Raw genomic sequence first — 24,712 nt, 5'->3', positions numbered from 1 at the left:
TATTGAAAACAGCTTGGTATTGGCATAAAAACAGAGAAGTCGACCAATGGAATCGAATAGAAGACCCGGACTTTAACCCACAAACCTATGAACACATTTATTTCTTAAAGGGCTTTGATGACTTTTGCTATTTGTGATGGTTTTATGGACCTCACCCTTTATGTTACAGAGTCTCAATGGGTCTGTAGTCTCTAGACAAGCTTTAGTATAGTTTTAAAAAGGTCAAACATCACACTATTTCATGATTCTCCTGAACCTTTTCCTTTTTCTTTATATCTCACCATTCCCTTAGCTTAAAAAAACTTACTCTTTTCATTTAAAAATAATGATTTATGCCCCTAGTAAAAAATTTAGAAGGTATCTTTGACTTGCATCTGTTACTTTCTTTCAATTCCCATATCAGATGTTCCTAAAGAATACACCCACGACTGTCTCATTCTGGCCACCACTGGCTTCTGCACGCATCACGGCAATGCCTTATTCCTCTGTTCCCCTGCCTCTTCTTGCCTCATATAGTCCATTCTTTGCAGAGTAGCCAGAGTGGTCTTTCAAAGGGACAAAGTAGAGAGAGTAGAGCACACTTTTCTCTCACACGCACACAACCTGTGCTTCTCACACAAGGCCCTCATGTTGGCTTCTTACAGTGTGGTCAGCAGAATCAGCACCACCTGGGACCATGGTGACCAGTCATCCAGGGCCCCAGGAAACCCTTGGTTAGAGCCAAACCTTGTAGGTTGGCCATCTTACTAGAGATCTTGTAAGAGACAAGTTTTGAGATCCTTCCCTAGATCTAGGAGTTCCAATTTGAATTTTAATAGACTCTCAACATGGTTTTCATTTTAATTTTGTGCATAGGGGTGTGGCCTATGTCACAGCACATGCATGGAGGATAATTTGTGGGAGCAAGTTCTCTTTTTCCACCGTGTAGTTCCTAAGATTCAAAGATTTCAGATTTGGTGGCACATACCTTTACCTACTGAGTCCTTTTGCCAGCCTCCCCAAATGATTTTTATAGCAAAGTTTTGGAAGCCCTGCCTTATAAAAGTGAAATATCTATTATCTATCTATCTATCTATCTATCTATCTATCTATCTATCTATCTATCTATCTATCTATCTATCTTATGTATACTGCCAGACTTTTGAACTTGAATTTCCTGAAGGCATAGTTATATGTTGTGTGGTAAGGTAAGGTGTATTTTGTGGGCTGGTCAAGGACACACTGCCTGGGTTCATTGCCAAGATAATCGTTAACTTTTGCCTTGGACAAGCTACTTTGCCTTCTTGGGCCTCAAGTATCATCAATGTAAAAGCATAGCATCGGTGATGCTAGCTTATGGCTGCAGTGAAGATTCAGCAAGTCAAATCACTAAAAAGCACAATGTCAGCAGATTATGTGGGAGGCATCCGGTGATAGAGCTGCCACATGTCCCACAGGAGTTGTGTGAGCTGGTTTTGATCTGAAACATTCCTCCAAGTCTTGTGTGTTGAATCCCTAGTCCTCAGCCCACAGGACTACTGAGGAATGGTCAAATCTTAGATGGGGATGGACATGGGTAAGTAGGTCATTGTTTGTGGGATGTGACTTTAAAGGGGCTATTACGACCGTTGCTGCGTCCTGTCTTTCTCACTTTGCCTCCTGATAGCTGTGGGTTGAATAGTTTTCCTGTCACATCCGCCCTAATCGTGACAAACTGTGCTACTACAGGCCTAACACGACTGACCACTGAGACCTGGGATCCTCCAGTCTCTGCCTCTCAGCACCAGGATTACGGATCCACACTGATACATCCAACTTTTTCCGTGAATTCTGGGTTCCCCAAGCTAGAGCAGCAACCGCTTTACCCACCACCCCATCTCTCTAGTCCTCCACTTTGTGCTTTGAGACAGGGTCTCCCACTAGCCCAGAACTCTTAGATGAGGTTAGCTTAAGCCAGCTGGCCAGCGAGCTCCAGGGATCTCCCTGTGTTTCTCTCTCCATTGCTGTGCGTCCACACCTTGATGTTTCACGTGGGTTCTGGGAATCAGAAGTCTGACAGGTCCTCACGCTCACTGATTGAACTGTTCCCCTATTTCAATTTTCCTTAATACTCTTTCTGTCCAATACAGCAAACCCTTCTGGCTCCCATCACCTGCCTCCTGCCCACTCGGTGGGTGTGTCTTTCTGCTTGGGCCATCATGTCTGGGTTTGGCTGCCTTTTGGTCTCCTAGTCTCTTGGTCTTTTCCTAATCCTTAGGTCTGAAGCCCAAGGCCCCCGGCCTTTTCTTTTTCTTTAAATACTCTATTTTTAGTCTGTTGGGCACAGAAACTGTGAGTTCTTTTGCAGGCAGAGTTCATAGGTGGTGCTGATGCAGAGGTCACCCCGGCCTGGCACATTGTCCCTCCACAAAACCGGCCTCTGTGACCATGTGTTTATCCTTCCATTGTTTATTATGTGCCAGGTGCTAGGAACACAGAGAAGAAAGACAGTGCTCCTGCCCACAGGGAGCTCCTGGCTAATTGGGAGAGAGACACAAACCTGAAACGATGAAAGCCAGCCTCCCTTTGGGTTGGGATAAACTCCCCCTCCTGTCTTTTCTTCTACACTAGTCTAATCCTCAAGTAACAGACACAAAAGGGCATTAAATAGTCCTCTAACACATTGCCTGCTCGAGACAGGTGTACGCAAGGGACTCCCCCCACCCGCACCCCACTGTGTGCTGAGGCCTCCTCAGAGATGCCAGCCCTCCAATCCTGCCTTTAACTCCTTGCCACCTTGTGTCTCTCTTCCCTGTGGCATGTGCTGCCTTCCAGCTCACTTTGTCTCATGTTGTCCTTGATGATAGGGAGTGTGGCCATTTATCAGGCTCGTCCATAAACTTGAAGACTTATTAAATCAGCTCTGGGCCTTCCCTTCTCCAGACAGACTAATCTCAGGGCTATGATTGTCCTAAAACAGCTGTCCCCTCTCCAGCCTCAACCCTCCATTCATACTGTTGTTCTCAGTGGTTGGTGGCCAAATGGCAAGGGAAGAGGACTCTTGATGGCTTAAAGGTCATGCGGTGAGCAGACCTAGGTGTCCATTTCCCCAGGAGGGTCCCTGGATCTTCTGGCTTTATGCGTCCAGAGCGAAAGGCATTGTTTGCCTTTCTCCTGTAGCCTGGAAGCCAGCCTGATTGCTGGGAGGGAGGTGGCTACACACCAGCCTGAATGGAATCCCAACACTTTTTATTCCTTGGATCCGTGGGATTTATTTTTTCATCAATTCTAGGAAAGCAGTGAAGAAGGTGGCAGGCCGTGAGGATAATTTATATGAGTAAACACGTAAGGAGTCGGGTGAGCGCGAGCATGAGAATTAAGGCCATTTATCGAGGCTTTGATGCTCTGCTTGCCCTCTGGTCCAGCCTTCCCCACAGTCTCGATCACACCACTTTTAACCCTCTCCTGGCTCTGTTCCACGTCTGGCTGCTTCCATCTCTGCTCAGCTGCCTTCCCTTCCCTGTTTGCTGCCTGCTTCCCTGCCCCTCCCAAAGCCCTCATTAAAGGCTGGGAGCAGGTAGTGGATGTGGCGGTGGCCTCCAGCTGAGGCCTGCTCCCTGATTCTGAAGGGAAGGCACTTTGGCTGATGCTCTCCCTCCTCGCCCTCCCTGTCTCTGAGGCCGCTTCCTCCAGCCTAGCCTGTCCACTGTGTTTTCTATGGCCAGCCTGGGGCAGCCTTTCGGTACGGCCTCTTTCCCACTCCCCTTTCCTTTACTCGGTCTTCTAAAGATGCGCCTGCACAGCCAAGTGGTACCAGGCTAAGATGCTTTACACTTGAGAGATGAAGTAATAACAGGTGGCAAGAGCAGAGGCTGCTGGAGCCCAGGATTCCAGTTGCCATGGAAACATGTCAGCCCGGTAGAGGGACACAGGAACTGTCAGCCATGGAGGGTGGCGGGGGAACAAGTGAGAGGGGCTAGGAGAGGCACATCTCTTCCTGGAGGGCTCTGCTTAGAGCTCCCAATTTTTTTCAGGTGCTATACACCCCAAGCAAGCAGGCTCTGGACAAATAGCTGCAGAACGGGGGGCTGGAGCTCCCGCTAGCTAGTGGACACTGAACATGGCTTCGTGCTTGTGCACACCAGGTCCTGGCAGGCAGCCTGAGCATCTGCTCAGAATGAGGGGCCGTGCCTTTGTGCATATGCCAGGAAGAAGCATCAGCTGCTGGCCTGCTTCCTCCTTCCCCAGGACACCTGGGATATGGTTCTAATCTCTCCAGAGCTCAGGAGAGAGGTTATTGATGGTGTCCAGACTGGCCATGAGTGACAGGTATATTGCAGCAGGGATGGCATTCACAGGAGAGCAAGGCAAACCTGTCATGGATTTGGGACTTGATTTTCTATGGCCATAGGACATAATTTAATCACTAAGTCCTTTAGCATACTGATGCTCTCCGGCATGCCTGCTCTCACTTCTCTGGGCATGGTGGCGAGACTCTGTGAGCCAGTGAAATAGCCTATGTTGGACGTGTAAGTTAGCATACACATTTCTTTTCCTTTCTCTTGCTCTGAGTTATTTGAATATCCCCTCTTACTTCTCTCTTATCTTCCCCTGCATTTCTTCATGACCTTTGTTCCTTGTTGCGGGAGGTCCTTCCGCTCCTCCAGCCTATAGCCGCTGAGATACCAGCCCATTGGGGCGTGGTCTCTCTCCCTTTAAAAAAGCGGCCACTTCCTTCTCTCGCTCTCTTCACTTCCTGCTCTGCTGGCGACTAGACTCCCCTCCTGGTTGTGCAGAGGGCTGACGGTGATCTGTAAGTTTTTTCCCCTTTAAATAAATACTACCCTATTAATCATAATCCCAAACTGCTGTGGCATTGTTTGTGACTTACGCCTTCATTTCCTGACCTCTATTTATCCAAATTTGAGGTTTTCTTGAGTCGTCTGTCCCAGGTATATCCCCAAACTCTCAAGCCTCACTTTCTTTTCTTGGCAGTTTACCCGTGTCCCTTCTACGGTCTCTGTTATAAACACCAGTCACCGGTGAAGCAGATCCGTCACTGTGGACACTGCCATCAGGACACCACTGGGGTTCTCTCCGTTGTCTTTGGCTTCCAAGTGAGGCTAAATGGGCGCTTGATTTCCCATGAGCGGAAGCAGAGTCTCTATATAAAGTTCACTTTAAAGGTCTGGACAAGCCCCCTATTTATAGTAAAATCCTTTTTATAATGATTCATGTATGGTGCCTGGAATTGCTCATGGCTAGGTCAGGCCATAGGCCATTGTGGCTATAGAATGAGCTATGACTTAGGGCTCTTTCAGACTCTTTGGAGTTCACCCAGAGAAGTGTTATCAGAGTCAGCCTGGATGGATTACTGTGGCAGGGACAGTAAATTGAAGTTTGAAAGGAATCCACTTTTATCAGGCCAAATCAAAATAAGTTTTATTGCTTTAAGCTTTATAATTAATATATTGGATAAATCAAACAGACTCTAAAGAGGCTTATGAAATGCTTACTGTGCAAGGTACAGCCCAGAAGGTGTTTGCTCTCAGACCTCCTGGGAGGCTGAGCAGTGTTAACCTCTGGGGATGTAGACAACTGGGGATGCAACCCATCTCCTTTTTTGCAACTGAGACCTTGATTATTGGATTTTGGGTACCTCCCCTTTCAAACAACTCCTGCTTTGCACAGCTTCTATAGGAGCCAATATACGCCAGGCATCTAGCAGAAGCCCCATAATAGCAGTAAGCGGTATGGTAGGTCCCCCATTCTCATCCTTCTCAACAAGCCTTTGAGCCATACGGAGGCTAAGAGGGTAGACATGAACTTGTATCATTTCTTAGGTGATAACGAATTATGGTTTTGTGCTTTTTGGAGTGGCTGTGTTAGCCAGACTTTTGTTGTTCTGATAAATACCCCAGAGGGGACAAGATTGATTTGGCTCACAGTTTCATAGGTTTCAATCCACAGCTATTCAGTTTAGATTTTCAGGGTTACAATGAAGCAGAGCATCATGGCAGACAGGGTAGAGTGGGGGCAGAGCTACCTGCTTCAGATGGTCAGGAAGCAGAGTGGCTTAGCATGAAGGGGCCAGGGCCATGATATACTCTCCAAAGACATGCGCCCAGCGACCCACTTTCTCCAGCAAGGCTCCTTCTACAGTTCCATTCTCTCCCAATAATCTATTTGGATTTTGAACATACCATTGTCTTAGATCGTCGATTAGGTCATAACCTGCACAGTACACTCAGTCCCCTTAAAGTTCTACCTTGGAATACTGCTGCTTTGGAAACCGAGCTTTTGAACACATCTGGCTTCATACCAAACCTTAACAGTTATTGACAGTATTATTCTTCTAGCCATTCAGGACCTTCAGCTACCTACTCTTGCATATTCTGGGAGTGGTTGTGAGTTCATCTGTTTGGACAGAGGCTATCTCTTTGAGGAGTCAAGAAAAAAGCCAAAAGCGAGGAAAGATTGCTCTGCCAGAGGGGAAGCTGATATCATGCTCTGTATTTACAAAGAAGGTTCCAGAAACATCGTATGATACCTGTTTATATTTCTGTCATCTTTTCTAAGCCATCCAGCCCACAAATTATTGGTCACCATTTCCAGTATGCAAGTCATGCAGGTAGCCCAGAGTTAAATCTATCTAAGAAAGTAGATCGTTGCGTGGAAATATATGAGGCAGGTGTGCACATGTATCAAGAGATGCAATAGTACTACTCACACAGTGCCTTCTCTGAGCCACAGTCATTGTTGGGATAGGTAGGGTCCATAGAAGCACCTGTGCTCTCCAACCATTCCTGAATATCAAAGAGCATAAGAGAACCAATGTATACGCTCTTAGGCCACACCTTGTCATTTTACTGAGATGGAAGGAGGCTTTGAGCCTATCGCTGCAAGAAGAGTAGACCCTCAGCTGAAGCTAAAGAGTGGCTGGTACTGTCCCCCTGCCCCCTCCTTCCCCGCCTTGTGGTGCTCCATCACCGAGCCACATCCCTCTCTCACCGTCACTGTCTAAACTGGACCATTGTTAAACCACAACATAGCCCTCGCCTCTTCTTGTACATCCCCAAGTCTACCCTCCTCACTCCCTTACACAGACATTCTGTCTTTCTGTGCACACAGGGACACTGCCCTGACACCCTGTCCTTGGAAACTTCTTTAAAACTCGGGTCCCATGCCTGCCAGACGAGTGCTCCAATAATGAGACATATCCCCTGCTCTCTCCTGGCTATTTTATTTTACATTTTGAGACAGGGTTCCATGAGTTGCCAAGGTTGGCCTTTAACTTTCTTTGGCAAGCCTTGAACCTAGGTTTCTCCAGCCCCAGACTCCTAAGCACCTGGGAATACAGGCCTATACCACCAAGCCTGACCTGGAGCTCTTGATTCAATGGAGTAGTCTACCTCTTTGGTGAAGAATGTGCAGAACAGTCTGGAAGTTACTGTTTTCTCTATTTTCCCTCTTCATCTTTATAAACCATCAGGGAATACAGTCAGTTGAAGGCTTGCAGGGATTTGGGTGGCAGAAGGATTTTGAGAATGGGGAAGGCGTCTGATATTGCAGAAAGCCTGTGTGCATGGAGGAGAAAGTCAGGCTGGGAGCCCGCGGCCTTCCTGGCATAGTGTATATGAGCCTCTTGTCCTATACCCGGGAAGCTACTCAGATGTGAGGAGCACGGCCCGCTTAATATCTGGCTCACCCAATCGTGAAACTTGGCTTCTTACTTTAATATTTTCCCACCACTAGTTTATATTCACCACCTACTTGCCTTCAGTGTTTCTTTTGAATTTATGTTTATTTGCTTCTTAAACATGCTTAGATTTTCTCTAGGAAGTACTGGCAGTGAGGGAGAGGGCAATTGAAAAAGGTAGAAAGGGCAGAGACTGGTACTTCTGGTTCGGGCAAAGCACATTTCAGAGGCACCATCAAATTTCGGCAGATGCGCAGGCCTTGGGAGAATATTTGGAAAGTCACTCTGCTTGTTCTTCAGATGTCTTTGAGATCCAGTGGCTGCGGAAGGGAAGCCCATCCTCAAAAGACCACAGAGGGTGGCCCGTTCCTCTGCCTCTCCCCCAAACAGCCAACACTTTTCTTGCAGAGGATTGCCTGCCTGCTTGAAGATGGAAATCAATGACTTAGAAACTGATTAAACAATTCAAATAGCAACTGATAAATGGATTAACCCTCTGTAATGTAATTCCGCTAGCTTTTGTCTTCCGCCTTCCCCAGGTAAGTTTGCTATTCCTGGAGGCAAAGCAGAGGCATGGAGGAAGCCAAGGCCAGAGGGAATCATATTAAAGGGGGCGAATCCGTTTATCAGTTACGGTCTGGCTGGTATTTCTGTTCACATATCTGCCTCCTCTTCACAGATTCATACCCTACGGGACCCTGATTAATGTTAGCCAGTGTGAATAATGAAAGATAGCAGCAGACTCAGAGGATGCTAAGGAGGAACATACCCTAGTGGTTAAGGCTGACTCCACAAACAGAGAGACTTTTCTTGTTAGTGGCAATCAGGGAGTGTGAACATCCCTAAGAAATGTCTACAACAGGACGAGAGAAATAAGAAATTGGAAGCATTCTCCCATGTGAGGAACCTGGTTGGGGCTTTCCAACTTTCCATTTCTAGTAACTGGGGATGACTTTGGGCCTCAAAGCCATGGGTATTTCCACTGGGCTCTCTCTTCAAGGTCACATCTAAGGAGTTATCAACACCTTCATTTGGACATTCAGCGGGCATAGGTTATGGAGTTGTTGTGTCCAGTTACTTAGGAAGATCTTCACCCTGCACAGGTGCTCATTTCCCCATCATTCTATCCATCTCTGACATGGGACACAGTTACCCTGTGTCCACTTCTAATTCGAGGCATTCGGGGTTCTTCAGATGAACTTATCCGACTTGCTTTCCATGATCAACGAGTCTACAACCTAAGAGCTGGCACTAAGAACAGACACTTGTGCACACTCCATGGTGTTTACCAAGAGTTCTCAGGAACCTCTCCAGCACGCTGTCTAGAAGTGACTAGCCACAGATACTGAATAAGCATCTCTCTCTCTCTCAAAGACTAGGCCAAAGCACTGGCTGCTCTCTCCCTCAGGGTATCAATGTTTGCAATTTCCATCTGATGATTTGGAGTCTGTGCAGGATTAACAGTGGCTTGCTTGACTAATAACTCATACCATTTTGAGTCGTTTATTAATTTAGAGATGGAATCAGAGGGGCAATGAGGTTTCTATAAAAAAAAACATAGAACTGGAAAAATTTGCAAAGATGAGATTCTGAATGACTTGTAAGATGTGTACCAGTGGACCAAGGGGGGGAAAAAAAGCAAAAGCAAACAAATCCTAGCCCAGTATCACCGCTAGGCTGTAGCAAACTCTTCCATCCTAAGCTTTCTGTTCTTTCTGGAAGAGGCTCTGTTGTGCTCCAGTGGAAGAGTGGACAGCATCTAAGTCTAAAATTGAAATTCTTTCTCAATGTTTCCACAGCCCAGAAAGGACCAGATGGGACAGTCATTCCCAATAACTACTGTGACTTCTGCTTGGGGGGCTCAAACATGAACAAGAAGAGTGGGCGGCCGGAGGAGCTTGTGTCCTGTGCAGACTGTGGACGCTCTGGTGAGTGTGGCCCCTTCCTGCGCTGTGTGCCATAGGCCTCTTCTGTTTGGATGGCTCTGCCATCTCACCATGGCTGGGGAGGGAGAGGAGCACGGAGAAGTGACGGTGGTGATGGTTTTGAGGGGAAAGGGGGGTTTCAGGTCACTTCCATGTTTTTCTTCTTTGGGTCTTAAGAACATAAAAACCATTCTCTGGGTCCCGGGTGAGAGGACGAGGAGGAGGTATGGCCCTCCCACGGAGTGTACATTGTTTTGTATGTGTAGTTGTGGCCAAGACCAAAGTAGAGCGGAGATACCTGGAGGTTCCAGGCAACACACTAGCCTGTACCACAAGATGAACGTAGCAAAAATTGTGTTTGTTCTGTGGAAATACCCGGGACAACCCCAGAGTACGGAAACAGAAGTATTAGGGAAGCCTGAACTGTGGGGCTTGGAGAGTCCTGGGCTCCTTTCCAGCAGCATAGCCCTCCCACCATCATTGGCCGCTCATCCTGTATTTCCGTGTGTGACAGCACAGAGCTGCCTACTCAGGAGGCATTAGGGCAAGCGTCCTTGAGACCGACCTGCAGCTGACCTTTTGCATACTCTTTTCATCTTGTCTATCCAAAGGCTCAAGTATCAAAAAGAGACTTTTGGTCTCGTTCCTTCATTCTTAAAACGAGTTAAGAGTCTTGGCTGCGGATTGTTTTTAAATTGTAGATTGATCATTCTTTTTGCCTGATCATGGTTGGTTGGTGCCACCCCTCCGCAGTTTTTCTATGTCATAATTAGACCAAAGCACAAGGCAGGAAGGAGACAAGATTTCAGAAGGCGTCTTCAGTTTCATGAGCTGCTGGCTAGAGGCAAGACACTTTGGTTGGGTGGTTGCACAGCATGAGAGATCATTTCATCTGATACAGTTTGACCCCAGTCCCGAGAGAAAGACCGAGGTGACCTCATCTTGGTTTTCTGCAATGACTCAGTTCTCCCTCTTGTGGCCCCCCCCCCAACTTTACCTTTAGCGTGATGTGTTTTGAAGTTAAAGTTGTTTAGGGCTCTGGACAGCCTTGAGCAGTAAAGCAGCTATTGGAAACACGACTTAGTGTCCATTGCATAAGACTCTTTATTTAATTCTCAAGGACCCTGCCAGGGAATTCCTTTCATGCAATTCTGTCAGTTTGGTTCATGGTCCATAGCCTGGTATGTAACATTGAACTTTTTACTTAGAAGATACGACCCTTATCATAGACGGCACTGGTTTTTAGATTTTTTTAAAAAGGAACTTAAAACAAATGAACTTCAATCCAGTGCTTTTCATTTGTTTTAAGGTCAGGCACTCAAGCAACATCTCTCCTATCAGAAGCAAGGCCATTTGGTGGAGTGGCACGCTAAGCAGGGTGTCGTGGACCGCTGTAGGCTTTGGGTGGTTTAGAGGAGGCAGTTAGAGACTTCTCACTGTGAAATGCTGTCATTTCACCCTTTCCTTCCCAACAAAAGGATGAGGTACTTCAACTGATCCATGGGCATCGTAAGCAGGGTGTCGGGTTTTGTTTTTTCCCCCTCTCCTACATGAAACCTGTCTTTGTATGACTTTTGCTCGGTGTTTCTTTCCTTGGTTCTGCCTGATACATGTGCCTCATGTGTCATGTTACAGTGACGTAGGTATTCTCATGTGTCATGTTACAGTGCCGTAGGTATTCTCATGTGTCATGTTACAGTGACGTAGGTATTCTCACTGTGATTGCTGGGAATGAATCTGGTGGGTCATTTATTACCACCTGACTCTAATGCTCCTGAAATTGTTAAGAGACAGGTAGCGTTAGCCCCTGCATGGGACCGCTAAATCAGATGGGTGAATACATCTCTGGGGCCTCTCTAGGGCCCTTCCAGAGGAGAACATGAGTTGGAATAGCACCTATTCCCTGCTCACGTACCCACTGCCTCTGGTTCCTGGAAGAAAGTGCCTTGTCCAACCCTGGCATGGAAGGGACCATCACTATGGTATTGGGTTCCAATAGAGTATGAAACAATATAAGCCCGAGTTTTACAGGTTTTAGGATACTGTATTCATTAGGCATTTTTAAAGCCCCATTTTCACCTTTCGGTGTGTCTGGAGTTTGAGTTGACAGGATGAACTTTCTGGAGTAGCTAAGACCCTGGTATGCTTAGTGGTGGTAGTGTGTGAGATTGCAAGCATTTCCTTCGGGGTTTAAGAAAGTGAGAAGTTGCTGGGTGGTGGTGGCGCACACCTTTGATCCTAGCACTTGGGAGGCAGAAGCAGGTGGATTTCAGTGAGTTCGAGGCCAGCCTGGTCTACAAGAGCTGGTTCCAGGACAGGCTCCAAAGCTACAGAGAAATGCTGTCTCAAAAAACAAAAAAGCAGAAAACAAACAAACAAAAAAAAGAAAGTGAGAAGTTCTTCCGAACTAGCACTTCGACTTCCCACCGCTCTTTGCTTTGGCACAAATGAACTACATGGCGTAAGGGTGGACTTGAAAGAGCTGTCAAAGAGTGGGATTAGAGGTGGGTAAAAATAAAACTAAAACCAACGGAGGCTTAACCACCTTGAATGGGTTATCTGAGAGTAATACCTTGGCAAAGCTGACTGTCAAAGTGACGGACGAACATTGTTCAAAGAAACGTCAACTGAAACTACAAAGAAATACCAACAAGGCTTTAAAACCACCAGGCAAAAGCATTGTGTGGGGCAGGGCTGGGGGAGTGTGTGCCTCTGCGCGAGCGGACCAGAGGAGATAGCGTGCGTGTATCTATCTCTTGCTGTCAGAAGCGGTGGACACATGTGTCATGGTAGCAATGGGACCTATTTGGGGAAGTGGAACCTTCCTGGAAATGTGTGCTTTGTCCCGAATCCCTGTTACCAGGTGATATACCCGGTTAGTTCCTTTTGGTGTAACAGTGGCTGATTATCTTGCGGTTAGGAATAACACTGTAATGATGTAATGAGAATATTAATGATGCTGTCTGTTGCTTAACCCATGTGCTGATATATTCATCATACATGTCAGCTCATTTGGGAGGAGAAGGCAGGAAGGAGAAGGAGGCAGCGGCCGCAGCACGTACCACGGAGGACTTATTCGGTTCCACATCAGAAAGTGACACCTCAACTTTCTACGGCTTTGATGAGGACGATTTGGAAGAGCCTCGTTCCTGTCGAGGACGCCGCAGTGGCCGGGGTTCACCCACAGCAGATAAAAAGGGCGGCTGCTGAGCCCGTGGGACAGACTGTCTGGCTGATTAGCCACCCCCTCTGACTCTGGTCATTGTTCTAGTTGTGATATATATTTTTAAATGAAAGACGGCTTGGGCTTTTCCCGTTCTCCTTGCTTTTTTCTCCTACCTTCCACGTGTCCCTCCACCTCCTCGCATCCTTCTATTTTGGGTACAACAGAAGCACAAACTACTGAAAACAAAACAACCACAAGAGAGCAGAATAAGAGCCCTCTGTGGAGAGATGGCACCATGGCGGGCTATTTATTTTCCCTAGAAATAGGAAGTTAGGTGAGTTTTCTTTCTGTTGGGCGAGAGCATCTTTATCGTGTGAGCAGAGTTGATTTCCCCGGTTTTCAAGAGAAGAGGAACATAAGGTTTGGAAACAAAGAATAAATAACATTAACAATTATTATTTATACATGTTAGCTACTATTAGATTCAAATGAGGGAAGAGAGAGAGAGAGAGAGGGAAAGAGAGGGGAGAGAGAAAAAAAATCAAAGAAATGGAAGTAACATCCTGTTTGAGGCCAGCCACTAGGTGTGTGTGTGGAAATTTTCCTCAATGGGAGTGGGTGGCTCCGCAGAGCAGACCCCTTCCCATCTTTCTCTCTGCTTGTGAGAAAATGGCAGCCATCCCAGAGAAGCCTGGGGCCACTTACATCTGGCCTCCTTCCAGCTCTGGCCCTGACCAGCAGTGCCGCTTTCCTTGGCTCCTCTCTTCTTTCCCGGTGGCTGAGTTTCCCTTCCTTTTGACCTGGCAAAGATCAGCGTCCGTCTGAACACAGGAATGGAATGTCAGCAAGTCACAGGCTCGGCCCTGGCAGAGCGACTGAGGTGGTTCTCCTGGAAGGGAGAGAGATGCCACACAGTGTGTCTCCCCTCCCTTTGCCCCTGCATAAAAAACACGTAGCCGCCTGCTGGATGATGACGTCTTCCATGTTTCTTCCACTTTTTATAGTGCCTGCCAGGCACTTTGTTTTATCTTTCCAATAGCATTTCCTGAAATAAACCAAAGCAACACTTGGTCCGAGGCCTCAGGGATAAGGAAGACTGTCCACCTCATTGGCAGTCCCTGAGAGCAGCTGGGAGGCCCTGCTTAAACAGGTATGTCCTGGCTGAGTTGTTTCACAATGATTGCAAACCCATCATAGTTTCTTTTTTTCCCTCTTCGTTTTATCCCCTTTTTATTTCTTTCCTTTGGTTCCTCTAAGCTTGCTCTTTTGTGTTTCTGGGTTCCCCCTTTGCGGTGTGGGGTGGTGAATGGAGAGTCTGGCCTGCGTGTGCATGCTGGGCCTAGGAGCTGGGCTGATGCTGGCTTGGGAATAGGGGAGGGGCTTGATATAGAGAACGGCAAGCTTTTGGCTTCTGGCTTTGGCTTTGGCTTCAGCTGCAAGAGAAAGTGGCTGGGGAAATGCTTGGCTGACTTTTCCCTTGGTTAAGTGTGGAAGTGAAGTCTGTTGGCTTGGGTAGGAATAAAGAGGCAGAGAACAGGGTCCTGCATGTCTAGGGTGGTACTTTGGGCTCTGGGGATCTGTTTCATAGCCAAGGGACCGAGTCTAAATTCAGGCTTTCTGGGCTGGCGAGATGGCTTTTTGGGCAAGGGTGCTTGCAGCTAAGCCTGACAACCTCAGTTTGATCTGTGAAATTCACATGGTGGAAGGTGAGAACTGACTCTTGGAGGCTGTCTTCTGACATCTATATGCACACCCTGGCATGTGTGAACATACAAAGACACATAGGAACATGCATGAGCATGTGACGCATACACACACAGAACAAACCAACCAGCCTACCAAACAAACAAGGACCTCTGATTAAAGACCTCTGATCAAGCACAACACTCACCTGGGCTTTTGGAAGATTCTGAATCCCCATAAAGTATGGCCAGGGTATTGGGTTTCCAGAGGTCCTTCTTGTTGCCTAGTCAACTGGCTACTTGTGAGTTACAGAGGAGATCTGCTTTAACAGTCCAGATTTGAATGGTCTCTCTGAATTAGATCACTCATTAAATAACAAGCTAACTCAGCAAAAGTGAGGACACGCAGACAAAACTACAAACGGACCCCTTTGAGTTTTCCTAAGAGCCTGAGGTAGAGGGACTCTGATGTTTCAGGCTGATACAAGCTCATCTGGATGTTTCTTCTCAGATTTGAGAGATACTGCCACCCACTTTGGGCTATTTTGCCTAATCTTCATCCTAGGGAATGGAAATAGACCTCCATGTAGTAATATACCTGCACGCTCACAGGCGTCGTTTCCAGTAGTTTCTGCTCGTGCTGCCACTTTCCACCTCTGGACTTCCTTTCTTTGGTTCAGATATTGGAACCAAATATGAAATATGAACTTCCAAGTCAATAAAAAGTATATTCAGTCTACACAATCATTTGAACTCTTGTCTAGTTGGTCATGGTCCCGGAATTACCAGTGATAATTTGACTTTGAGTATGGGCTATTTAAAAGAAATTATTTTTTTTAAAGCCACCTGAGTTAGGAGTCTAGCCTGTGCGTCTAATAAGAAACGGATAGTTTAGAACTGTCTACCAAGGTGAACCCCCAGGACAGTGACTGAGTGACTTTTGCTTGTCTGAGTTACTTCAGCTTGCTTTTCATTTTCTGCTGGTAGGCACGGTAGTTGGCATTCTCCGTTGGTGTAGCCGACGTGAGCAGGGTTGCTACCTCACACTGTAGGGCATCACGTCTCATTTTCCATAGAGCGCCAGCGTCTATGAACAGACTCGGAATTCATATTCTTTAATGAAAACTTGAAGAGGAACTGGAAGGAGCCCAGAAGATGATTAGATTCCCGTCTTTCACCTTTCCGTTAAGGGAAAGTCAACCTGGACAGGTTAACTGAGCTCAGTGTGAGTGAGTGGGACAGCGGTCACTTCAAGCAGAGGGATGGTGGTGCGTTAGAGAGGAGGGGGAAGAGGCGACAGCTGGCTGTCCTAGATCCTGGAAAACTCGATGGTGTTGATACGAGGTCTGATCCCCCTTCTCCAGAGGACAGAGTGAACCTCTGTGTGCTGGGGACTGTTTGGGGGCTTTTCCTTACAGCAGTTCACTTGACTTCCATCGTGATACACCAAGATAAACGCTTGTATTACCCCAGCTTATAGGTAAAGAAGCTGAGGCCAAATAACATGGTTAAGTGTACCTAAGGCCCCACACATAGTAAGACACCAGATTTTGACCCCCAACAGCCTGATTCTCAAGCCCATCTGCTGGCCCTCTGCCTGTGCGGTCTCTTAAATGGGTCTTAGTTCAGAAATACGCATCAAGCATTGCACACCTCATTCAGTTCCAGCTGAAGCAATGGGTACCTATAGTCAATTTACCTTCTAAGAAGCTATTTCAACCACCAAGAATAAGCATTTAGATCTCATTGAAGAGAATTCTAATTCTGATCCAGGTTTGTACAGAATGTTGTAGGTAACTCACCTTCTACGCAAACTGTAACTTTTAGGCAAGACTTACCAAAAGCCCTTTCTCGTGACCTCAGGGACTGCAGGAGTTGTATGAGCTACTAGAAGGTTTTGGTTAAGTATCACCATGAACATTTTTGGATCAAAAGGGAAAGCATAATCATCTATGAAATGACATGACCAGAATGCTTCAGAAATGTCACCTAAATTTTTCTCAGTGCCAGCCCCAGCATGGGGAACGTAAAGGCACAGAACTCTGCCGTATTCAAATCCTCCAGGGAACCGTTGGTGTAAAGGGAACTGCTGTTGTAATAGGTGACTATCTGGTGTTTGTTCCAACCTCAGTCTAAGGCATCATTTTCTGTTCCAAAGACGGCGAGGAGATCAGAGAGGAAAATCCCTACAGCCCCGGGAATGAGGAACATGCATTTAATTTTTTAAAGGTATTTTAAAGTCAGTAGTCCAATTTACCGCTGGTATTTTAGAGACAGGGATTTAAAAAAAGAATAGGATGCTCACATCAACAGCGTCCTTTTAAGCCTTCCTGCTTGCTTTGTGTCTGTCTACGCACCTAATGGGCTGAAGCCTGATAGATACTGCCTTTCTATAGCACTTGAGGGAACGTGAGATCATTACTTGGGGAGAGAACTAAAGGCTGTTTGGAGGTGCTTACTTCATGGTGGAATAAAATTAATTAATTTTATTCCAATATGCCTCCTGTTACAGCTGATGAATATGATCTTGAACATGTACTTAGAGTTTGAGCAGACTCACGCATTAGGAATTTTTCCACAGGGATTTTGTTTAGCCTTGGGAAGAGAAGTTGCTTATGCCGTGAGTTTTCGGAGTGAGACATATTTGATCTAGTGAGTGGAAGCCTAGAGCAGACATGAAAGGCTTCGGGTTTCTGGACTCAGCTCCCTGTGTGAGTTGATTACTGCGAGCCCTGTCTTAGCTTTCTCTGGGTCCAGGATGTGGACATTTCTTCCTTTTTTAAATCATAATACGTGACCAACATTGTTGATTATAACTCTGAAAACAATCTCGCGAGGTGCAAGAGATGGTATCTAGCTCCGTTTTGCTGCTGAGGAAACTGAGGTTTGGTCAGTTTACATGACCGGTCTAAAACTCCAAGGTCAATAAGTTCTGGGCATCTGGGCCTACCTGTTCTCATCTTTCAAAACACAGTCTTTGCTGACTTCCTCACAGGCTGCATTTTTTAAAGGTATCTTGAATAGAATTAGTAAAAGGGTTCGCATCTTCTTTGGGTTGAGAAGAGCTTTCAGTGTAAAGCAACAAAACCCACCCATTAGACAGTGAACAGTGCTGAGAAGCAGCATGGTCCAAGGTCCCACAAACCTTTGGAAAGGGCTAAGCCGGTGTGGTCAGGGTTTGGGTAGTGTGGTGGACATTGTCCTCTGACTTGCCCAGCAATGCATACACCTGCACTCCCCACCCCACATTCACACAAAAGAAGTCCTTAGCTAAAAGCAAAGCAAAACAAAGCAAAACAAACAACACCAAAAACCCCAGTAGGTTCAAAACTGCAGTGAGTTAAAAAAAAAACAAACCTCAAGACTTGCTTTCAACCAACGACTAAAATTAAAAACAATAACAACAAATCCTAATAATTTCACATTTATCAAAACTTCTAAGATACTATTAAAAAATTCCATATACCATTCACCCAGATTCTCCAAATAATCACAGTATAATGATCACAATCAGAAATTCATTTTGTTACAGCACTACAAGCTGACCTCATCCAGATTCTGCCTGTTGTCTTGGTAAAGCCATTTTTTCCTGATCCAGGATCACACATCACATCTAGTTAGCCTCTTCTTCCAAAGTTCTTTAACCTGGATTAATGAGTCCAGTGTCTGCCTTGGGTTTTCAGTTTCTTGATGCTTTTGTTAAGTGTTGGCTAATCATTTTATAGCCATTCCCTCTAGGTTCTTGTGGGGTTTTCTAATGATATAAACAAGGCTTTGCATTTTCAGCGAGGATGTTATAAAAAGGAGGTTGTATCCTTCCCAGTGCATTGTTGTCAAGGAGGCCCTTGATGGACTTAGCCCTTTGCTGGTGAGAAAGACATTTGACCTATCACACTAGCTGAGGTTTCCAGCTAGTAAGTTCCTAGATCCTGGGTGATAAAGCTTTTACTCAGTTATGCCTTTCCTCATTTGGTGACTAGGAACTGAGTAACATGGAATGTAGTACACACTTGACCACTCAGCCCTGGAAAACTGAGCTGCAGTTAAACACAGGACTAACGGATTCATTGGCCGATAGAATTGCTCACAATCTAGACCAGATATTTACAGATACTCACTATGTAAGGGCTGTCGTTGGATGGTATGGGATGGTCTTTTGCTGTGGCTCACAGTGCTCAGAGAGATTTTTTTCTTAGAAGGAGCCTTCCAAACCGACAAGCTCCAGATGGACTGCTGTTCTTTCAGCCATAGGCTTGTTGTCTGAGAGAATGGAGGTAGAGCTGAGTCAAAAGCTGGGAATCACAGCTTGATCCGTGCAAAATGGCAAAAGTAACAAGAAAGAATGTTTGAGTGTTGTGCTGTAATATGTTCTTCTTAGCAGTAGTTTTTCTCCTCCAAAGATGGTGCATTCCTGAGGTCAAGGGTCATGTCATTCATGTCTGCTGGATAATACCATGATAACATAATTATTTATTAGAATTAAGTGAGCTCTTAGCAATGCTTCTGAGATAATTCGTGGAAATATCTTAAAATTTTGTCCCATATACTTTGGAAGTTTAATATTTTCGAGGCCACAGTGGAGAAGCTGTTTTGGAAGCAACACCCATTGGGCAAGGCAGAGAGGGAAGATGAGAGCCAAAGGGTAGTGACATGGTAAAGAGGGATAAGGAGAGAAAATGAGGATGTGAGAGATGAAAGTGATGGAGAGCTGTCAGGGTGGGGAAAGATGTAAAACTGAGCTTCTTCAGAAGGCTTGAGGGTAGGAGATCAAGAATAGTGAAGCGTTTTCCATGTAGTTGACTTAGCCAAAATGAACGGGAGAGAAATATATGTCAGGAGTGCAAACTCCAAAAACTAACTAGTGATTTTCTAGATGGATTAAATGAAGAAAAAGAAGTTGTGTGTGTATGATGTGGTTGTGTGTGTGTGTGTGTGTGTGTGTGTGTGTGTGTGTGTATGCATGTGTTTTGTTGGGGGATGGATGAAAGGTAAAAATTTGGGTCTGGTTATGGTTATGATATGAACTCTGGCAAAGTGACAGGAAACATCCGACCGCAGGAGTCAGGAGCATTGTCGGAGGGACAAAAACACTCTTTCAGAGGATACAGTCGTGACCAGTATCCAAGGAGCAGACAAATGGCAGGCAACCTGGGGAAAGTCAAACGAAAGGTCACTGTGGCTTATATTCCAAGTGAAAGGGCTGGAGTCAGGTGGCACTGGCTGAGCTGAGGCACAGGAAAGAAGACAGTAGCTAGCCAGGGGGCACCAAATCAGAGGTGTACGGACATGGAGTGAAGTCAAGTAGACAGAGAGGAACAGGAGCAGACATGGATGGAAGATTGGTGGGCTTGGAAATATGGAATTTCTCAGTCTTCCTTTGAAAACAAAAGTAGGTGGGTAGAGTCAGTTTCGGAATTGTGTTTCCTTATGGCCTGTACACCTGGCCAGGGGATGATGTCTTGGATTGACCAGAAGGAGCAGCATGGCAGGCAGAGGAGTTGGAACTTGGAGGAGGTGGAGATGTTTGTTTGGTTTTAAACCTTGTTCCTTATGCCTTGGTCATTTTCCACTCAGGCTTCTTCAGAGCCGTGTGGTCTGTCTCCATTGGTGTCCTATCTCTGTTCTCATGAACAGCTTCTAAGGGGAAATGCCAACACACTTGCTGTCCATTGCCTGGTCCTCATATTGACTACCTCATGATAAAGACCAAAACTAACTTTGTGGGCTCCATTTCCACCGGAAGCAAAGTCTGTACCTAGTTGGCATCCCTCCCACCTGTTTTGAAATGTCAAAGCTGACAGCTGGCATCACTGGGCTAGTAGTGGACTAGAGAGCATTCTGTGGTTTGGTTTCTCTTTGAATAATTCTGACACTCTTTATCACTGGGCCAGGATTAGAGGTGAAGATATGTGTGTGTTTCGGTCATGGGCCAGATGGGACCATGGCCGGGGTTGTCTGTGGCTGTTCCTATACCTCAGAATGACTCATTTCCTTATAGGTGATTGGAAGATACGATTTCACAAGGGTCTTTTCTGGTTCACTTTGAAAGATTTGGTTTGTTTGGTTTCCAAGTAGAGATCTTTGCTTTTCCTTTGTGCACGTCCAGTTTTCCTCTTCTGTATTCTGTCTCCTGGGCTATTGAGTGGTTACCCCGCCCTGTTGCCAGCTGATTCCACATTGCTGCTGTCTGAGGCACCAGAGAGCCAAGCCTGGTTTTCATTGTCTATAGCTGTGGTTTCCTTAGCTCCGTCATTAATTAGTGATTTTCCTTTCTTTTACTTTTCAATTCATCTCAAACACCTCATCCCCACCCTTCAGTTTAATCTTTCTTTCTTAGGTAGCTGTTCTGTGCTGTTGTTGCTGTTGGTTTTTTTTTTTTTTTATCTCTCATTGCCTTTCCCTCTGCAGTCCACTCTGTGACCCAGGAACTGCACATCCTTCAAGCAAGTCATTCCTGAAGAAGGTGAAGAGAACCCAGACGCTGAGCCCCTCCTCTTCTTCCTCCTCGTCTCTTGCCCACCCCTTCCCGAGCGTGGATTTCAGCTAATGCCTGACGGAACCTGCAGGGATTGGATGAAGAAAGCTCCTGCATCTCTCAGCTTGGCTCAGCCAAGAGTTGGAAATGGCTCAAGTTTGTGCAATTAGAAGATTTTATTTTTTTTTTCCTTTTGAAATTCTTCATTGTCTTTGCTTGAAATGTCTTTGAGACAGTACCCAGCTCAGAGTGGAATTTACTCTGCAGTAGAAATCACAATAAAAATGGACAAAGACAAAAAAAGGGAACTCTTTTATTTATTTCAATATTTAAAAGAAAAAAGTGCCGACTTTGCACAATATTTTTGTTTAAAGTACCTTCTACTTCCTAAGTTTTGGAAAAAAGGCAATTTTGTAGAGACCTGAAATCAAAAGAACGCTTACTGTAAAATAAAGGCATCGTGTTGACTCTAAGGAAAAATACCCCATGTTTTTAATAAGGAAATAAAGATCAACTCTGCTCTCTCAGGCTTTTGAGAAAGCCGCGTGTATGTGCTCTAGGTTTGTTGTTGTTAATTTCTGCTAGTTGGATGCGCTAAACGAGGAGTGGTCAGTTCTTCCAAAGGCCACTGGAAAGTATTATTGATAGTAAGTAATTACGTGTTAGGATTTGACTAAAATAAATTAGCCCCAGGCCAGCAGTGTGTCCCCCTCCCTACCCTCTGTCATCTCAGATGAGCCCCATTGGTCTCAATGTAAAGCCTGCAGCCTGTCCGTCTTGTCTCGTGAGGCTGTTCCAGGATGGAATCCTACCCACTGACTGAAGGCATGGCTGCGAAGTTCAGCAGAGCCAAACAGAAATGGTTTTGCTTAAAACAGTTTAATGAAGACAAACACAACGAAGTAAGCAGTGGGTGAGGTGACATTAATTCAAGTCAGCTGGCAACTTCTAGAAGAGTTGGGCAGGGAAGCTCTACTGAGCGGACGTCAGGGGACCTGAGAGCCTCGAGTTTCTCTGAAGACTAGGGAGCCGACTGAAGGGGAGAGACTTGAAGCTCAGTCATTTGTGGTGAGAAGTAGAAAGGCGAGTGGTCTTTGTGTGTCCTTTACGGCTGGTGTGGCCAATGAAATAGAGTTCAGCATTGTATGTATGACCTAGCCCAGGAAGTCAGCTGACTGCACCTCTGGGTTCTACCTCTTGGCTTCCACTTAGTTTGTCTTTTGCATGTCCAGAGAAGAGTCATGGACGACACAGTTTGAGGCTGGGCGTTCTTGTCAGCAAAGGTGCTTGAGCCGCAGTATTCCTGCGATGTCCGTAACCTGAGACGAAATCTCACCTGCCATTGGAAAGGAAGGGTGGGCGGGCAAACTTTGCAATAGGCCCTTTCAGGATTCCCACCCAAGAGAAGAAAGGTGTCATCACGAGCGTGTTTCTATAATTTCTGATAGAAAACATCCCTTGTCAAAAATGTTAATTATAATCACGATCTGTTCTCTAAACCCACACTCACAAGTTATGATCCGTGTAGAATTGTGATAAAACTTTGCATAATGTGGGGTTGGTGTAAAGTCTGTGAAGTTTCTGTTAAATAAAAGACTGTTTTTCCAATGGTCTTCTAACATCTGTAAGAGTTGCTTACCAACCTCGTCCTGCAGGAATGACTCTTAGAATGTGGTGTGGGAAGAACTCCTTCTGAGACTCCACTCCTGTGCATGCGCAAGATTTGTTTGATTTAGAAGCACATGCTGAGACAGCAGTTGCTGCTGGCTTGAATACCGTGTAGGGGCATCAGACACGAGCAAAGCCTGGTGTTGATGTTGCCATCTATTCCCAGCTCAGAGTTGCTGTCACCCATCACCACCTCCATCCATCCTCCTTTTCATGGTTAAAGCAGACTTGCTGGAACCCTGCTTGTGTGTAAAAGCATAGCAGACCTGTTCATTGTTGCTAGCATACCACTGCCAAGAAGCTTTGTACAGATATGAGAGATTGAGCATAAGCTTGGAAAAAAGATGGGCGGTTACCATTATTTTATTTCCTCAAAGGTACTGTTGGGGTAGGTCCCCCAAGCTGGTAGCTGTGTGAGCTGTAAGTGGACACCCTGAGGTAGGGTTTTTCTGAAGCTGAATGTGGATGCTCTCTGAATGGTCATCTAGGTTAGCCTGTCAAGCCCAGTGTCTCCCTCTGAGCATTGGTGCTGTCCCCACTGGGGCCGGGTGGAGCGAGCATGACATCACAGTGCTGTTGCCATTGGATAGTACCTTCTTTTAGAATGAAGGTCACATGCAGTTCTACTTTGGACTTCTTAAGTTTTCTAAGTACTAAAACGGAGGTTGTTCCCCCCACTCTAACATGTTATCCACCGTAACATTCCCCATCTCCCTTTACAAATTTTGTATTTTATTTTTGTATGTATGTTTACATGTATGCATGTGTTTATGTGTGTGTGTGTATCAGAAGTTGATGTTGATGCATATTTTTCTCTGTCATTTTTACCTCATTTTTGAGGCATGATCCCTTACTGAATCTAGATCTGTGAGCTCCAGGGATCTGGTTGGTTCTGTCCCTTCTCCCCACCATTGCTAGGGTTACAGAGGTGTTGCTGTCACTCGCAGCTTTTCATGTACAAACCGGGACCTAAACTCAGGTCCTTGTGCTTGCACAGCAAAACACTACCCAACTGAGCCAGCCTCCTAGCACCTTGCCCCTCACCCCCTTTATATTGTGGGAAAATATACAAAAGATAAAGCTTGCTACTTTAGCCACTAAGTGTATAGTTCTATGGTGAAAGTACATTCATATCATTGAGGAACTGTTCATCTTCTCCAACTGAAACACCCCCTTTAAACACCAACTCTCTCCCTTTCCCAGCCCCTGGAGGCCATTTTTCTATTCTCTGACCCCATGAATCTGACTACCTCACATACCTGAATGAATGGATTTATGCAGTATTTGTCCTTTGGCCATTGCCTTAATTTATTTTGCATAATATCTTCAAGGATACTCTATGCTAGAGCATGGGATGATATATTCCTTTTTTGGGAGGTTGAATGTAATGTGTAAAGTATATGATATTTTATTCATTCATCTGTCCATCAACACTTGGAGCACAAAGCAAGTATCACATATTTATTATATACCGCCATTATCTAGAAGATTTGGAACATTAGAACTGAGTCCTAGGGTACCTGAGGGGTTAAATGTCTTTTATAGAGAGAAGCAGTTACAGCTGAAATCTCCCCTCTAGTTTGCATTCTAAAAGAAGGGTGCCTTGAGTCTGAAGGGTAGACATTCTCTTCCTAACGGTGTCTTTCTTTATGACTAAGGCTTTTTCTGTGGATACTGTCATAGCAATGCTTATTGGGATGAGAGGCTGCCATAGAGTTTAGTGTCAGTGGAAATAACAAGGGATGGAACCTACTCAGGATATTCAGGTGTCCTCAGTGACACATCATGAAAGCAGTGAGTGTCATTTCAAGCATCTGATGGTGAGTTGTTGGCCAAGAATGCAGGTGCTTTGTGTCCATAGATGTTCCCCGATAAGAGGGGAGAGGAGGATGCAAGCTTGCAAATAAGAAAGAGAAGAGGAAATCACTTTCCTCTTCCCCTTGAAATCATATCAGTTACCATAAAGGGTTAGCACTTGGGTTGAAGTCCAAGCTCATTGCTTAACATAAAGGCTTAGAAGGAGAGTTGACATTCAGATGCCTGCAGAGCAGGTATCTTCAGTAAGCCAAACAGGTGCGCGTGCGGAAATAGTAGTGCTAGGGAGAGGGGACAGCTCTCGGTGCTCAGCCTCATGGACAA

General features: G+C 45.7%; 1 protein-coding gene across 2 annotated transcripts in view; it reads left to right on the top strand.

Moving 5' to 3' along the window:
* The window catches only part of Dpf3 (double PHD fingers 3), a 271,575-nt gene that overhangs the window by 200,536 nt on the left and 46,327 nt on the right, over positions 1-24,712 (top strand). The window contains exons 8-9 of one of the 2 annotated variants that reach the window (XM_005343307.2): positions 9,457-9,585; positions 12,590-13,293. In XM_005343307.2, coding sequence (XP_005343364.1) covers positions 9,457-9,585; positions 12,590-12,792 — 332 coding nt within the window. In that variant the 3' untranslated portion in view covers positions 12,793-13,293. Of the gene's footprint in view, positions 1-9,456; positions 9,586-12,589; positions 13,294-24,712 lie in introns of those variants that run through there. The other variant, XM_013347204.2, reaches the window with a different exon arrangement.

This window comes from Microtus ochrogaster, chromosome 1 (assembly GCF_000317375.1).
Source record: "Microtus ochrogaster isolate Prairie Vole_2 chromosome 1, MicOch1.0, whole genome shotgun sequence".
Classification (NCBI taxonomy): Eukaryota; Metazoa; Chordata; class Mammalia; order Rodentia; family Cricetidae; genus Microtus; species Microtus ochrogaster.
The sequence above is the reverse complement of the archived record's forward strand: the minus strand, read 5'-3'. Positions and strand labels throughout refer to the sequence as shown.